The sequence below is a fragment of the Aquarana catesbeiana genome, linkage group LG01 (assembly GCF_042186555.1).
Source record: "Aquarana catesbeiana isolate 2022-GZ linkage group LG01, ASM4218655v1, whole genome shotgun sequence".
Classification (NCBI taxonomy): Eukaryota; Metazoa; Chordata; class Amphibia; order Anura; family Ranidae; genus Aquarana; species Aquarana catesbeiana.
Window position 1 is genome coordinate 572,461,910 of NC_133324.1, and position 18,474 is coordinate 572,480,383.

General features: G+C 43.4%; 1 protein-coding gene across 1 annotated transcript in view; it reads left to right on the forward strand.

Annotated features, from left to right (window-relative positions):
- DNAH6 (dynein axonemal heavy chain 6) overlaps window positions 1–18,474 on the forward strand; it is a 416,108-nt gene that overhangs the window by 114,983 nt on the left and 282,651 nt on the right. Inside the window, exons 21-22 of the mRNA XM_073597481.1 lie at window positions 11,197–11,316; window positions 15,523–15,703. Coding sequence (XP_073453582.1) covers window positions 11,197–11,316; window positions 15,523–15,703 — 301 coding nt within the window. The remainder of the gene's footprint in view (window positions 1–11,196; window positions 11,317–15,522; window positions 15,704–18,474) is intronic.

Consider the following 18,474-nt stretch of genomic DNA (forward strand, 5'->3'; position numbering starts at 1 on the left):
GGGGGCCCCCAGATCCTGGCCCCCCACCCTATGTGAATGAGTATGGGTGTCTTGCGACTTCGGGGGTCTCTTCCGACTCCTCCGCTCTCTCTGGCCTCTTCTCCCGCTCTCCGGCCTCTTCTCCTGGTCTCCTGTTCTTCTCCCGCTTTCCGGTTCTTCTGCCGGGCTCCTCCGCTATCTTCTGCTCTTTTGCCACTCTTTTGCTAGCGTTGGCCTGGTCTTCACCGTCGTTTTCTTCCCTCTTCTCTTCTTCCGATGTTGACACGACGCTCTCTCCCGCTGTAATGCCGTGTGTGCGGTGCGCAACGACTTATATAGGCATGGTGTCACCGCCAGGGGCATGATGGGACTGTGACGTCATAAGGGGCGGGGTCACCGAGTGACATCACCCATTGATCATGCACCATGTCTATATAAGTCGTTGCGCACCGTGCACGCAACATTACAACGGGAAAGAGTGTTGTGTCAACATCGGAAGAAGAGGAGAGGGAAGAAGACAACGGAGAAGACCAGGCCAACGCTAGCAAAAGAGCGGCAAAAGAGCAGAAGATAGCGGAGGAGCCCGGCAGAAGAACCAGAGAGCGGGAGAGGAACCGGAGAGCAGGAGAAGAACCGGAGACTGGGAGAAGAGGCCGGAGAGTGGGAGAAGAGGCCGGAGAGAGCGAGGAGTCGAAAGAGACCCCCAAAGTCGCAAGAGACCCCCTGGAGCTGCCTAATAAATTACTTTAAAAACCTGTCTAGTGTGTTTTTTATTGACACTTTTTCCCCCAGGTGAATGGGTAGGGGTACGATGTACCCCCCATACTCATTCACATAGGGTGGAAGGCCGGGATCTGGGGCCCCCTTATTAAAGGGGGCTCCCGGATTCCGATAAGCCCCCCGCCCACAGACCCCGACAACCAACGGCCAGGGTTGTAGGGAAGAGGCCCTTTTCCTCATCAACATGGGGACGAGGTGCTTTGGGGTGGGGGGGGCACAGGGCGCCCCCTTCCCCAAAGCACCCCCCCATGTTGAGGGCATGCGGCCTAGTACGGTTCGGGGGGGGCGCTCGCTCGTCCCCACCCCCTTTCCTGACCGGCCAGGCTGCGTGCTCAGATAAGGGTCTGGTATGGATTTTGGGGGGGACCCCCACGCCGTTTTTTCAACGTAGGGGGTTTCCTTAAAATCCATACCAGACCTAAGGGCCTGGTATACCTTTGGAGGGCAATTCCTTCTCACGCTGGCTGCAATAGGAAAATGTGTTTTTCCTATTGCAGCCAGCGCGAGATGTACAGTACCCTGTCGCTGAGAACCAGCGCGATGGGATCGCACTGGAAACACATTTTCGCGGGCATGTACTGTGCCGAATGTTTTGGCACAATGGCTTGAAAATCTACAGCCTGTCATAATGATTGGTGCCAAATTATTATCTGTGGAGAGTATAGGTAAATGTTTTTGTATAATATTTTTAATTTCATTGAACTCCAAGGAGAAGGCAGTAACAAATGTGACCGGACTCCTCTCCCTGGTGTTCACGTCAACTTTACTAGTTTTAACTCTCCTACAGTCAGCATTCTCCAAAAGGGTATGTCTATTTTTCTCTGAGGCCAAACAGGCTGCTCTAGCAACATTCCATTTGTCATATTGCCGTAACTGAAGCCTTGATGTAATAATTATATTCTTTATTAAAAGCTTCTTCAGTAGAGCAGTTGTCTTCCACTGTCTGTGTACTCGCTGGTATGGAAAAATAAAATACTTGAGGACTATGGAGTTGCCAACTGTCTTTTCTCGATGACTTTCTTGTCTTTTGGTGGATAGAAGGACACCACAGCTTAGGCACCCAGATTTCGACTTCCAGTCTTTACCTAAACTCCACTGCTCTGAGCGATGCATCATTTTGTTTGCATCATTATCAGTAATAGTGCCTTGTTCTTATTCCATTGGTAAGTGATACCCCCCCCCCCCGGTGCTAATTAAAATGTAACTTCTAAACTATCTATTATAAGCTCTCCCTGTGCAATAAGCTCCTTCTAATTGTGTCAATATTCTGTAGATCAGGGGTAGGCATCCTTAAAGAGGTGGAGATCTACCCGAACAACATGGGAGAAGTCAAAGATCACTGGGCACAGTGTTGCCTCCTTACACCTGATTTAGGCTGGGTTCACGCTATTGCGAATTGGATGTGGCTTCCCCGCATTCAATTCGCAATAGCAGGAAATTTTGACCAGCTTTCTACGGAGCCGGTTCACATATCTCCACTGCGGCTCTGGTGTAAATTTGCACAGGAGCCCTGTGCGTCTTTTGGTCCCTTTCAGGTTCGAATTCAGCCAAAAGTTTGGGCTGAAATCAGATCTGAAGCAGAGAATGGGGACGCACCGGACCCCTGCTGTGGAGCCGCATGTGAAAATAGTGTGAACCCAGCCTTAATCCTCTAATTGCCGTACTACCAGTGGCGTAGCGTGGGTTGTCAGCACCCGGGGCAAGGCAAGTAATTTGCGCCCCCTAACCTGCGGACTTTTAGCACTCCCCGAGTCCCTTCAAATACAATAGTACTGACCTACCTGATTCCTATACTGACCACTACACTGAGAACTACACTGTCCACTACACTACATTGTCCACTACACTGACCACTATACTATACTGTCCACTATACTACACTGACCACTATACTGACCACTATACTACACTACACTGTCCACTATACTGTCCACTATACTGACCACTATACTACACTACACTGACCACCATACTACACTACACTGACCACCATACTACACTACACTGACCACCATACTACACTGTCCACTATACTACACTACACTGTCCACTATACTGACCACTATACTGACCACTATACTACACTACACTGACCACCATACTACACTGTCCACTATACTGATCACTATACTACACTACACTGACCACCATACTACACTGACCACTATACTACACTACACTGACCACCATACTACACTGTCCACTATACTACACTACACTACACTGTCCACTATACTACACTATACTGTCCACTATACTACACTACACTGACCACTATACTACACTACACTGACCACTATACTACACTACACTGACCTCCATACTAAACTAAACTATACTAACCACTATACTATACTACACTAACCACTATACTACACTGTCCACCATACTACATTATACTGACCACCATACTACACTGTCCACTATACTATACTGTCCACTACACTACACTGACCTCCATACTAAACTACACTATACTGACCACTATACTACACTACACTGTCCACTATACTGACCACCATACTACACTACACTGACCACTACACTACACTGACCACTACACTACACTGACCTCCATACTAAACTACACTATACTAACCACTATACTACACTACACTGACCACTATACTACACTGTCTGTTATACTACACTGTCCACCATACTACACTGTCCACCATACTACATTATACTGACCACCATACTACACTGTCCACTATACTACATTACACTGACCACCATACTACACTATACTGACCACCATACTACACTGTCCACTATACTATACTTTCCACTACACTACACTGACCTCCATACTAAACTACACTATACTGACCACTATACTATACTAACCACTATACTACACTACACTGTCCACTATACTACACTGTCCACTATACTGACCACTACACTACACTATACTGACCACTATACTATACTGACCACTATACTACACTGACCACCATACTACACTACACTGACCACTATACTTCACTGTCCACTATACTGACCACCATACTACACTACACTGTCCACTACACTATACTGACCACTATACTGTCCACTACACTAAACACCATACTAACCACTATACTACACTGACCTCCATACTAAACTACACTATACTGACCACTATACTATACTACACTAACCACTATACTGTCCACTATACTACACTATACTGACCACCATACTACACTGTCCACTATACTATACTGTCCACTACACTACACTGACCTCCATACTAAACTACACTATACTGACCACTATACTATACTATACTGACCACTATACTATACTACACTAACCACTATACTGTCCACTATAGTACACTATACTGACCACCATACTACACTGTCCACTATAGTGACCACCATACTACACTGACCACTATACTACACTACACTGCCCCCCATACTGACCACTACACTGACCTCCATACTAAACTACACTATACTAACCACTATACTACACTACACTGTCCTGCCTACAGTCTCTCTCTCTCGCCCCCCCCCCCCCCCCCCGGCCAGTAACAAGACTCTCACTCACCTTCTTATCTTGGCCTGCATCGATCCGGAGGAGGAGGAGAGGACAGCGGTGGCTCACATTCTTCTCTCCCCTGCACTCTGGCTGCAGCTATGTTCAGTGTCCGGCGCCCTGTGATTGGGCGTATGGGGGGGTCATGTGCGGAGGCGGGACTTCAGGAGCGATCTAGGACAGGCCAGCCCTACGCCTCACATGACCCCCATACGCCCAATCACAGGGCGCTGGCCACTTAACATGGCGGCCGGGCCGGGGACACAGGATCGAGAAATTAGGAGGAGGCAGCCAGTTACACATACTGGCGCCCCCCTAAATGTCGCGCCCGGGGCCACGGCACCCCCTGCACCCCCCACGCTACGCCACTGCGTACTACCGTATCATAATTGCATGTATTGCACAGCAAGCATGGGTTTAAATCAGGTGGTGAGGAGGCAACATACCACCTCCTCACCACCTGTCAAACACACTTTTCAGAGGAGCAGCAGTGGCTGCTGCACTTGTGAATGAGCCCTTAATTGAATTAGGGCTCATTCACACCTAAGGTTGAGGGGTGATAAAACCCTGCAGTTGAATTTACCAGCTACAATCCCTACCCCCTTTAGCTGCCGAGGTAGCAGCCAAAGGTGTACACATGTCGCAGCAGGAATTAAGCCCCCTGTTGCTTTTGGTGAGCGCTGCCACCTGTAAATCGTGGCCTGTTAAAGTAAATAGGGCCACTCTGCAAGCTCCCCGCAACTGCATGCTTCTACAGGGTCCAGTGGGTTAAAGCAGATGGTGCTTGTTTGCTGTACTGCACAAGGTTGCAGGGCTCTTGCAGACTGGCCTCATTTACTTGACACATTTACTTTACCTGCCAAACATGACACATTTACATGTGTCATGTTTGGCAGATGCTACACCCACCAGCCATGACAGGGCGTATAACTCCTGCTGCGGCTGTGACATGTGTACACCCCTGACCACTGCAGCTATAGGGGGTGCGGTTGGGGTGGAGGTGGTAAAAATATGTCTTAACTATGGGGGGTTACCACCCCCCAAACTGTAAATGTAACTGAACCCTTACTGTTCTGAGCCCCCTATAAGGCTGCTTTCACACTGATGTGCTGCGGTTTATCTGCGCCGTGGGTGCAGCGCAGTGCATCTGCGACTTTCCTGGGTTAGCTGCGCTTAGCAATAGACTTCTATAATATCCTGCAGGTGTGGTGCACTTTCTGAAAGTGCACCAAAACTTCTGCATTCAGAAAGCGCACCAAACCCGCAGGATATAATAGAAATCTATGGCTAAGTGCAGCAAACCCACAGGAAAGCTCCAGGTACTCTGCACTGCACCCTCAGTGTGGATAAACCTCAGCACATCAGTGTGAAAGCAGACCTATACTAATATACCCAATGTATTGCTTCACACTGACTCGATAATCTCTTCTTTCCTGCTCCTGGCACCACTCTGGAGACCGCTAGCCGGGATAAGAGGTGAAGTGCAGTTGGTATCATTCCACATAGGATAGGAGCCACCACTACAGAGGAGGCATCTGTTTATGTGGCTCTTGTTTCCTACTACAGCTCCAACTTTACAAGTGGTCCCTCTGCACTGCACTCTGTTTGGTGCTTTGGAATGGCGGGTCAGCAAGCCCAGACCGCTATCTACCAGACACCAGGCCATGATCTACTGGTAGATCGCGAGCTACAGGTTGCTGTCTGGCCCCCACTGTAGATATTGGGAAAGTAGTAAAGGGATACATTTTCTACATATGTTTCTTCAGTGGTTATACTAACATGTGGCAACTGGAGGACATGCAGAGGAAGAAAGTAGACTGCCATGCTTGGGTTTATCAGTGTCATAAAGGGATTGTATAGTGGTTTTGCAGTTTTTTTATGTTATGGTCAGGTTAAATAACTAAACCTTTAAAAATAATTTTCATGTAAATAAGAACAAGAATATTATATTACTATTTTATCTGGCCAACAGCTTTAGGCTCTTTTTATTGTACTTTCCAAGATGGGGAGGGTAGGGATTGTGGTGGTGCAAGGGATTACAGTAGTGGTAGAGATTTCAAGGGTGGAAGGTATGCAGTTCTTGAAGGAGGTGCAACAAGGGAGAGGGTTACACAGCCTGTGAGTGCTTCTGCTACCACCAGTGTACCTGAAAAAGTGCCACTGGTAATAAACCCTGTTGGAAAACCTGTCCTGGATCAAGTGTGATTGTTTGTCACACCTGGCAATCTAGAAGGCCATCAAGCAACATTGTCCGGCTCAGTCTGAAATAGTCTTATTATAATACAGTAAGAAACTCTATTTCAACCTATACTCCCCTAAACCTTTTGAACTTTAAAGTGTAATACCAGTTACTTGAATATAGTATGCCATATGAGTTCAGGAATTTTAGGTCATGTGCACAGATGCATGTTAGTGTGCCATATATGCCAGAGCTGTTTTGTATGCCCTGTCCATCACTGGCTATCTGTGATAGAAGACACTTACACAAAGGCTACAGGTTAGCCTGTGCTGAATAACAGATGGATATACTGGTAGTTTCATCAATTGACATGTAGATGTTTGGAACTATAAAAATAGTGGACATATGTTTCTTTGTACACAATCCCGAGATCATAGATAGCATGTCCATGAGAAACTAATGGCGCGTACACACAAGCGAAATTTCCGACAGAAAGAGTCCGATGGGAGCTTTTCATCGTATATTCCGACCGTGTGTATGCCCCATCGGACTTTTTCTGTCGAAAATTCAGACGGACTTACAGTAGATAGAGAACATGTTCGATATTTTTCTGACGGAACAAATTACTATCGGAAAAAATGCTCGTCTGTATGCTGTTTCGATGCACCAAAAACGACGCATGCTCTGAAGCAAGTACGAGACGGAAGCTATTGGCTACTGGCTATTGAACTTCTGTTTTCTAGTCTCGTCGTACGTGTTGTACATCACCGCGTTCTGGACGGTCGGAATTTGGTGTGACCGTGTGTATGCAAGACAGCTTGAGCGGAATTCCGTCGTAAAAACCGGTCGTGTGTACAGGGCATTACATTTAACAAGACAAAAGACTTACATTTGAATCTAACCAATCTGAAAAATCTAAAAAAAAAAAGAAAAAAAAATCTAAAAAACTTGCATAGGAATATGAGAGATAAGGGCATGCACTTTTTTACGATCTGCTTTGCAGTGTTATTTAAAGTTTGCCTTTTTTTGTTCCTATGGGGTAACTTTAAAGTGACAGCTATATATTGTAGAACAATATACAACACTAAGAAGGGTATTACAATAAAAATTCAGCACTAAATTTCCTACATGTAAAGCTACACTTAATATGTGATTACACTCAAAATCAAAATTTTCCTATGCTTACTATGTCAAAAAAAAACTTTTATATTATGCATTTTTTAAATTGCTGGGCTCTGAGTAACCCTGTCTCCATCCCCGCCCCTGCCCCTGCCCCTATCCCACCCGACCATCGGCACCATGTGCTGCAGCTCCTCCTTTCCTCCTAGCCTTAGTTTGGCTTGGAGGAGTGATGGATAGCTGTCATATTCAGAACATTTCCAGATATGATAGGAATAGGAAGATGGTGGACACGCCCAGTTGCTGAAGTGGGGGAATAAAGCCTAATGACATGACAGGCGGACTATTTAAATTTGAAAAAAAGGTGGAAAAAAAGCATTTTCTTTGAAAAATCGAACTATACAGATGTGATATTACAATGGTTTATGATTATATGGGGGTGAACTATAGGAAAGCCTTTCCTTTCACTTTAAATATCAGATCACTGTCTGATACTTGCAACAGCATTGCTTAAAGATCAGGCTGTCTTTGGGGCTAACAATACAAGTATTGATGCATCTCACCCTGAGTAATCAGGGCATATTCTTTACCTGCCTACTGAATTGTTCCCTGCAAGATCAGTACAATGTGTTAATGTAAGTTCATTGACATGTGATATATCTCTGGATACATTTTCAGAAAAAAATGAAAAGGTGAACTAACCCCATACACCCCCCTTTTTCTGGTCTCCACTGTACTTACCTTCAGGGCTGCTGAGCTGTCAGTGCCCACAAAGCTGGTCCAGTGGTCCCGGGATTTGAACTCCCCCCTCTTCTCCCTCTCTTCCTTCTGGGGCAGACCAAAGAAATTAATTGTTCAGGCACTGACCAATCAAAATCCTTTTGATCTGTCCCAGGAAGCTCCGTAGAAAGAGACAAAAGAGCGTAGATTTCAAATCCCTGGACTGCTGGAGCAGCTCCGTGGGCACAGACAGCTTAGCAGCCCCGGAGGTAAGTGGGAAGTGGTGAGGGTGTATAGTGTTAGTTCATCTTTACATCTTTTTCTTCAAAAGTGAACCACCGCTTTAAGACCCCTTTCACACTGGGGCGGTTTGCAGGCGTTATTGCGCTAAAAATAGCGCCTGCAAACCGCCCCTAAACAGCCTCCGCTGTTTGTTCAGTGAGAAAGCCCGAGGGCTTTCACACTGAAGCGGTGCGCTGGCAGGAGAAGAAAAAATCTCCTGTCAGCCGCTTCTTTGGAGCAGTGAAGGAGCGGTGTATTCACCGCTCCTAAACCGCTCCTGCCCATTGAAATCAATGGGACAGCGCGGCTATACCGCGGTAATACCGCGGCTATAGCCGCGCTATACGAGGGGTTTTCACCCTTTTTCGGCCGCCAGCGGGGGGTTAAAACCGCTCCGCTAGCGGCCGAATACCGCGGTAAAACAGCGCTAAATATAGCGCTGTTTTACCGCCGACGCCCCCTACTGCCCCAGTGTGAAAGGGGCCTAAGCTATTTTAGACAAAAAGTAAAAGAGTAAAAAAGTCCAAATCGCAACTCTTAAAATTTAAAAAGGCAACACACACACATGTACCCAGTGTTTTGACACGTTGCTTTTTTCCACACCTTTTGTTCATAACATATGCTTAAAGTGGTTCTGAAGGCTCAAGGTTTTCTTACCCTAATGCATTCTATGCTTTAAGGTAAAAAAAAACTTCTGGGTGCAGCTCCCCCCCCCAGCCCCCCTTATACTTACCTGAGTCCATCTCTGTCCAGAGAGCAGTGGCTCTCCTGGGTCTCTCTCGCCTCCTTGGCTCACACAGCAGTGGAATCCATTGACTCCTGCTGCTGTCAATCACAGCCAGTGAAGCCAATAAAGAGAGAGCGGGGGCTTGGATAAGCCACGCTTTGTGTTTGAATGGACACACAGAGCTCAGCTCGGGAGTGAGCCTTCTCGAGTGCCCCACAGCAACAGACTTGCTATTGGGGGCACTTGGCAAGGGAGAGGAGCCTGGTCCACTGATGGGGGGACCCAAAAAGAAGAGGATCAGGGCTGCTCTGTGCAAAACCACAGAGCAGGTATGTGTAGCGTGTTTGTGCTTTTTTAAAAAAAGTATTTCCTTTAGAATCACTTTAATTCATAGCTAGGTGATCTGACATAACTAACCTATTATTTCTACCTAACCCGTGCAACTACATACTTACCTGTGACTGGTATGCATGCTCGGCCTTTTGTTTTTGCCTCTGGGCAGTCCAGTACTATTTATAATTAGCGCAAGGAAACCAGGAGAGGCGGAGAGCATACAGTTCGAAAGTTCGTTAACATCACTGTGCACTTCCGAAACTGGATTGGTAGATCCAGATCTGTGCAGTGATGCTGAGAAAAGTGTGTGGCTGCTGGGAGTGGGATCCCCTAAGCTCACTCATTGTGGGGGGAGGGAGGCGCAGTTTGGTATCTTTGCCCTGGGCACTGGATGACCTTGTCCCAGCACTGAATGTAAGCGCCCTGTCAGGCAGGATATCAGTCTGCTATACTCACTGTTCAAGGAACCTCTAAAAAATTTCTGAAGCAACCCTACTTGAGAAAGGCTCTTCTAGGAAAATCCAGAGTATGCTGGCAGGATTGTATTTTTTACCAGAAGATCTAGGATCCTCAGACAAACAAGGGAAGTTTAGCCAGGACTGTTCAGCCTACTTCTATGATGATTTTACTATAAAAAAGCAAAAATAAAGCAAATATAAAATTGATAAAATTAGACCCTCTGTAAAATTGTTATTGCTGCCTCTTGTCACCAAGAAGAAAACGTGAGGGAATATTAATTTTTTAGAGTTGTTCCCACAACAAGTGTCAAGTGAAAATCTAATTATGAGGACACCCTAATTTCAGCAATGGAACTGTTCAAATAGGTGCTTTGCAGTGCGACACCAATTTGAAAAAGCAGTTCATGCGCTATTTTTGAAAATTTCAGGTGCGACTTGCATAGACATCTGTGCATGAAGTCACGCAGATGTCAGCTAAATCGCACCTGAAGTCGGACTGACGTGCGGCTTTTAAATCATGCGCACGATTTCAAGGTCGGAATCGATGTGATGGGGGCAAAGGGTGGAATTCATCTCACATTGGGAGATTTTCTTTTACTTTATTGTTGTGTTTTTGGGCAGATGGTGAAGGTAAATTTACCCAATGGGACACAGACAAAAAAAAAAACAAAAACAAAAGAGGTTTTTAACCCTTCTCTACGCTATTCAAAAATTAAGAAAAAAAGTGTTGGATATACATTAAATTTAAATAATGGATTTCTTCATAAATTAAATGCCTTCATAAATTAAATGTACATTTTAAGAAATGTTTTTAAAATTTGTGTACGATCATTGGCACATTTTGTAACCTAGTTGAAACAGAAAAAAATATGCATTTGGAATATGCATATTATATAAACGCATTTAAGATAACAAATATGCAGGGCTCAGAGACTGAACATGTCAGCCTTTGTGAGTTTCAAAAATGTGCCCGCTGTGTTTGGGAGAGTCTATATGTTAATAATAAAAGCAGCCATACTGCAAATATTAAATGTTAATTGAATGCAGAGAAAGAAACCTAACAAGGCATATTTCTTTTTCTTCAGGTTCTGCTGGATGACAGCACTATAAACATATCGACTATTGCATCCTCTCGTTATGTTGGACCTATCAAGCCACGTGTTGATGAATGGCAAAGAAATTTGGGATTGTTTAATCAAACACTTGTAAGAACCATTAGCATAATAGTGTTTGTGATAATGTATATAAATATAGTTACCATTTTTCAGCTTGACTTAGAGCCAGTTTACACCAGAACGCTATGCACGCCTGCACACTTCCCACACTGTGTTCAAAACACACTGCACTTGTGATTTGCAGTGAGTGTCAGTGCAATGCTAATGACACCCCATACGTAGGTTGCAAATACAATGTGTTTGCTGGCACCAGATCGCATGATACAGAAGTACCAGAAGTTCTATTGTTCTTTGACAATCCATTCATTAAATTTGGTCATATATGGTAATATATATTGTTCTCCTTGTGCTTGCATGGATTTCCTTCAATACTCCAAAGACTCTGCTGGTAGTAATTGGCGTATGTACTGTATGTGATATGGGGACCTTAGATAATGTGAAAGTATTTAAGGTGCTGTGTAAAATTTCCAGTGATATATATATATATCGATATATATATATATATATATAGATATCTATATCTATATATCTATAGATATATATAGATATAGATCTATAGATATATAGATATAGTTGTGCTCATAAGTTTACATACCCTGGCAGAATTTATGATTTCTTGCCCACTTTTCAGAGAATATGATAACACAAAAACTTTTCTTTCACTCATGGTTAGTGTTTGGTTGAAGCCGTGTATTATCAATCAACTGTGTTTACTCTTTTTAAATCATAATCACAACAGAAACTACCCAAATGACTCTGAACAAAAGTTTACATACTCCAGTTCTTATAACCGTGTATTGCCCCCTTTAACATCAATGACAGCTTGAACTCTTTTGTGGTATTTGTGGATGAGACTCTTTATCTTCTCAGATGGTAAAGCTTTCGATTCCTCTTGGCAAAAAGCCTCCAGTTCCTGTAAATTCTTGGGCTGTCTTGCATGAACTGCATGTTTGAGATCTCCCCAAGTGGCTCAATGATATTGAGGTCAGGAGACTGAGATGACCACTCCAGAACCTTCACTTTATTCTGCTGTAGCCAATGACAGGTCGATTTGGCCTTGGATCATTGTCATGTTGGAATGTCCAAGTACGTCCCATGCGCAACTTCCTGGCTGATGAATGCAAATGTTCCTCCAGTATTTTTTGATAACATACTGCATTCATCTTGCCATCAATTTTGACCAAATTTCCTGTGCCTTTATAGCTCACACATCCCCAAAACATCAGCAATCCACCTCCGTGTTTCACAGTAGGAATGGTTTACCGTTCATCATAGGCCTTGTTGACTCTCCTCCAAGTGTAGTGTTTATGGTGTTGGCCAAAAAGCTAAATTTTGGTCTCATCACTCCAAATGACTTTGTGCCAGAAGGTTTGAGGCTTGTCTCTGTGCTGTTTGGCGTATTGTAAGCGGGATACTTTGTGGCATTTGCGTAGTAATGGCTTTCTTCTGGCGACTTGAACATGCAGTCCATCTTTCTTCAAGTTCCTCCTTATTGTGCATCAGGAAACAGCCGCACCACATGTTTTTAGAGAGTCCTGTATTTCACCTGAAGTTATTTATGGGTTTTTCTTTGCATCCCGAACAATTTTCCTGGCAGTTGTGGCTGAAATCTTAGTTGGTCTACCTGACCGTGGTTTGGTTTCAACAGAGCCCCTCATTTTCCACTTCTTGATTAGAGTTTGACTTTGCAGAATCCACTTTTAGCTGCTCCTTCGAATCTTCTTTGAACATTCGACAGACACCATAAGCCTTCAATGACAGATTCGACCTTAATTCATTTGGATTTTCGGATGAATGCAAGTTTTTAACGGAAAACTAAATAAAGAAAAACGAATTTCAGGAGTAACTAAATAAATTTATTTTTCGGACGAAAACGAAATTCCGAAACGAAATATTTCAGTGTGCACATGTCTACTTTTCCGCAGATTCTTTGGCAATTCTTTTGCTTTCCCCATGACTCAGAATCCAGAAACGTCAGTGCAGCACTGGATGAAAGATGCAAGGGTCTTTCAGGAGTCCAGAAACTCATTGACCTTTTATACACACACACTAATTACAAGCAAACAGATCACAGGTGAGGATGGTTACCTTTAATAGCCATTCAAATCTCCTTATGTCAACTTGTGTGCATGTTATCAGGCCAAAATCACCAGGGTATATAAACTTTTGATCAGGGTCATTTGGGTAGTTTCTGTTGTCATTATGATTTAAAAAGAGTAAACACAGTTGATTGACAATAAATGGCTTCAGCCAAACACTAACCATGAGTGAAAGAAATGTTTTTGTGTTATTCATATTCTCTGAAATATGGCCAAGAAATCATAAATTCTGCAAGTTTATGTAAACTTATGAGCACAAATGTATATATGGCAATATTTTGTTACCACAAAATAAAATTGTAAATTCATATGATTCACTTAACCTCCCTGGCGGTATGATGTCCGATTTTTGATGCTGAAAGTAGTACAATTATTTTGCATGAAAATTTGGCGTTTTATATTGCAGGCCTGAAATTCTTAGGAATAACTCACTTAAATCTGTCCAAACAAGAGTCTAGTAGACATCCTGGGTATGATAAAGTTTGAAAAATGAAATCATAAATTATAATATAATAAATAACTATAAATAATTATAACAAATAATAAAAATTATTCAATAATGTAATCAAATCAAAAACACTGAAATTTGCTCAGTTGCAGAATTGTCACTGTCATTACTTTCAGTGTTTGATGATGAATTTCCCCACAAATTATCATCACTCAATTTGGCAAATGATTCTAATTTATTATCGCTGTTTTCTAGCTGGTCTAAAACCACTTTTGATGTAAAGGGACACTTTTTAGTTGCTATGGACAATCTCCAGTTTCCAGGCAGAAAGAACAGTATTTATAATATAAAATTGCATGCAGGGCACTGGAGAAACCACTAGGGACAAAAGGGGTGTGAAATAAATTGATACAGTAATGCTATCTGTAAGATTACAGTGTACTGTATATGTATTGTGTTGTTTACTTTTTGAATTTGGCGCCGTTCTCTATCCCCGTGCGGCGCAATGCTCGCAGGGAAAAGAGCTCGGCAGTGTAATAGATCCGGCTGAGGACGGCTCGCACACAGAGCAGGGACACATCACAGGATCCTGGGGACAAGGTAAGTAAGCTCTTCCTGGATCCTGCAATGCGATCCCGAGTGTGGCTCGGGGCTACTGCTTTTGGTACTGAAAATCCACCCTGAGCCACACTCGGGAAAACCGTCAGGGAGATTAAAGTGAGTGTAAACCTACATTTTTTTTAATTACAATGTTATAGCTACCTGCTCTTTCCCATAGTTGTGGCTGCAGAGAGCAGCCCTAATCCATCTCTTATCTGGTCTTCCACTGATGCTCTTCACTATTCCCCCCTGCCAAGTGCCCCCATAGCAAGCCACTTGCTATGGGGGCACTCATACGGGCTTGTTATCGAGCCGTACTATTGACACTTAGAGCGTGGCTCGGCCTGGCTCGACCTGGCCCTCCCGCTCCCTCCTCACAGGCTGTGATTGACAGCAGCAAGGACCAATGGCTCCCTCTGCTGCCACCATGACCAGTGAGAGAGAGAGTGGAGAGAGCCACTGCTCTCGTGCATCTCTGGATTGAGATCAGGCACAGTAAAAGAATTTAGGAGGGTGATATGGGGGGGAGTATGCATTAAGGTAAAAAACATTTTAATTTAAGTTTCCCAAACTAAATATCTTTAATTGGAAAAACACAGGATGTTAAGTTAGAATAGCTTACAATAAATTCATTGAGATTATTTATTTTTTATGATTTTTATGGTATTTTTGTTATAAAAACTCTGTTTTTATTACAATTAATACGTTTTGGTAATGTTTGTTTTATATTATATAATTTAATAAAAAAATTCAATGCAAAATGTTACCCTCTTTTTTTTTTTAAGAATCCAATAAACCATTTTTATTGCGCAGAAGAGGCACCTTGTTGTCAGCTTCTTACAGGAAGTTAGCAGCTCACTGGATTTCTGGCAAAGCAAAGATTTTTGTGTACTTGCAGTTTTTGCAGTGTTTTTAAAGAGGCAAAACATGGTGAATGTATTGCAGAAATGTTCTGAATATGTTTTTTTATCTTTTGCTTATCTAATATTTGTGAACAAAAAACAAGTTGGCTAATATCGGTTCATGTGCTTTGCACTTCTTGATTTAATTAGTTATTAGCATGCACTTTACTCTTTATCCTTTTTTTAGGATGAGTGGCTGACCTGTCAAAGGAACTGGCTGTACTTAGAAAGTATTTTTAGTGCTCCTGATATCCAAAGGCAACTACCGGCTGAAGCCAAGATGTTTATACAAGTGGATAAATCCTGGAAAGAAATAATGCGGAAAGTGAACCGTTTACCTAATGCTCTTAGAGCAGCTACTCAACCAGGTATTCATTATTCATTGCTTTGCAGATTGGAGTCATAGGTTCACATGAATGAAATAATTTGAATGTTATCAGTTTAATTATTTTTTAAATAGAGTGAGTGCAGTTGTAATAAACAAAGAGACAGTCACCTGCAAACAGCTGGCATCCCCAACATACAGAAATCTGTATACTTACATTACCATCAGCCAGCTGAAACTGAACCTCCATCAAGCTTTGCATAGACTGTGGTATCTAAGAGAGGGTGATGTTGTGATCTGAGGTCTGTTTTAGAAAATCCATAGTTGATGAGGGACAGAGAGAACATGTTAAAGTGGACCTGTTTGTAACTTAAGTCTGCATAAATAAATTCCTGACATGTCCTGATACACAGCAACAAAATACAGTAATTGAAAACAAAGATGTACTGTACCTTATCAAAAAGCTGTCTTTGGGATCAAATAGATAACTTTGCCAAAGCTGAGATAATATCATCAGCCTGCTGCAGCCAGGAGAATACCTTTCCTCTCCCTAGCACACCACCTTCTTCACTATTTGTAATCAGACTACAACACTGTAACTTTTTAACAAGTAAACAGATGGGAGGCTGTAGCTGGGAGCTGAACTGTCACATTTGGGACACCCATTTACTGCTCAAGCATCAGGATTTACAATATTGGTCATCTCTGAGCTAGTATCTCAGTCCAGGATGTAGATGCTGACACTGAATGATACCTAAGCAAAGATAACTAAGAGTGAATAATTACCTGTAAGTATTATGCCCAGTACACATGATCGGATTTTCTGACAACAAATGTTGGATGTGAGCTTGTTGCCGGAAAGTCCGACTGTGTGTATGCTCCATCGAACATTTGTTGTCGGACTTTCCGCCAACAAATGTTGGCTAGCAGGTTCTCAAATTTTCCGCCAACAAATTCTTGTTATCGGACTTTCTGATCGCGTGTACACAAGTCCGTTGCACAAAAGTCCATGCATGCTCGGAATCAAGTACAAGCCGGAGGCGCTCGGTCTTGTAAAACTAGCGTTCGTAATGGAGATATCACATACGTCTTGTACGTCACTACATTCATAATTGCTGGCCAACATTTGTGTGATCGTGTGTATGCAAGACAAGTTGGAGCCAACAACCTTCGAACAAAAATCCACGATTTTTTTGTCAGAAAGTCCGATCGCGTGTACGGGGCATTACTCTTACCGACAACTTAAAGTGGGTCTAAAGGCAGAAGTTTTTTTACCTTAATGCATTCTATGCATTAAGGTAAAAAAAAACTTCTGTGTGCAGCTCCCCCCCCCCAGCCTCCCCTAATAATTACTTGAGCCCTATTGCGATCCAGCAATGAGAACAAGAGCCTTAGCTCTTGAGACAATCACAGCCAGTGAGCCAATGAGGAGAGAGAGGGGGCGGAGCTGAGCCATGGCTCTGTTTGTGAATGGACACCCATTGTGGCTCGGCAGCAAGCCTGCTTGGGTGCCCCCAGAGCAAGCTGCTTGCTCTGGGGCCACTCGGCAGGAGAGAGAGGCCAGGAGCGCTGTCGGAAGACCCAAGAAGAGGAAGATTGGGGTTGCTCTGTGCATAACCACTACACAGAGCAGGTAAGTATGACATGTTTATTATTAACAAACATTGCCTAAAAAAACAAAGATTGCCTTTAATATCACTTTAACACATGTGCAGTTATCATAAAATATATATGGTGCTAGATTCACTTAAAAATTATTTTCAAAGAAGAATTCCATGTATGAATGGTATGAATATTTTTAAATAGTTTCATTGATCCAGCTTGGACTAATGTAACTATGTATATACAGTATCACACCTGGCGGATGCCCCCTGGAAGCTGGAGATCACTGTAGAAGGCACCAATACTACAGTGATTTTTACTAGCTTCCTAGGGTCACATGCACCTGGGTCCAGAAATATTTCTGACACCCCCACATGGGGGTGGTCACCTTACAAACTCCTCCCCTTTACAAACGTTTCTATGGCAGCGACTTAAACACAGAAATGCTCCCCTTAAGAGTCTTCGTTACCCTGGGATCCTCCCATGATCTCTTAACAATAAACAAAATACAGGAAGAGAGTAATCTAATGGGACCTGGAGGGGGGTCTCTCTAATGGACAGATAGAGGGCTTCTGTTAGAGAGTCTGTTAGAAAGAGCCCCCAGACATACTGCAGACATACTACAGGAGATGGTCAGAGACTGCAGATATGTACTTGTATCAACAAGAGTTTGTCAGAGACTGCAGACATGATACAGAAGGATGGTCAGAGACTGAAGACATGATACAAGAGATAGTCAAAGACTGCAGACATACTACAGGTGATGGTCAGAGACTGCAGATATGTACTTGTATCAACATGAGATTGTCAGAGACTGCAGACATGATACAAGAGATGGTCAGAGGCTGCAGACATGATACAAGAGATGTCAGAGACTGCAGAAATTATACAAGAGATCAATGCATCAAATTCAGCCTACCAGTGCCCACCAATTGCAGCCTCATCAGTGTCCACCAAATGCAGCCTACCAGTGCCCTTCAATTGCAGCCTATCAGTACCCACCAAATGCAGCCTTATCTGTGCCCATCAAATACTCATCAAATGCAGCTTATCGGTGCCCAACAAATGCAGCCTACCAGTGCCCATCAAATGCAGCCTACCAGCGCCCATCAAATGCAGCCTGCCAGTGCCCATCAAATGCAGCCTACCAGTGCCCATTAAATACAGCCTCCAGACCCCGCCAATTGCAGCCTGCCAGTGCCCAGCAAATGC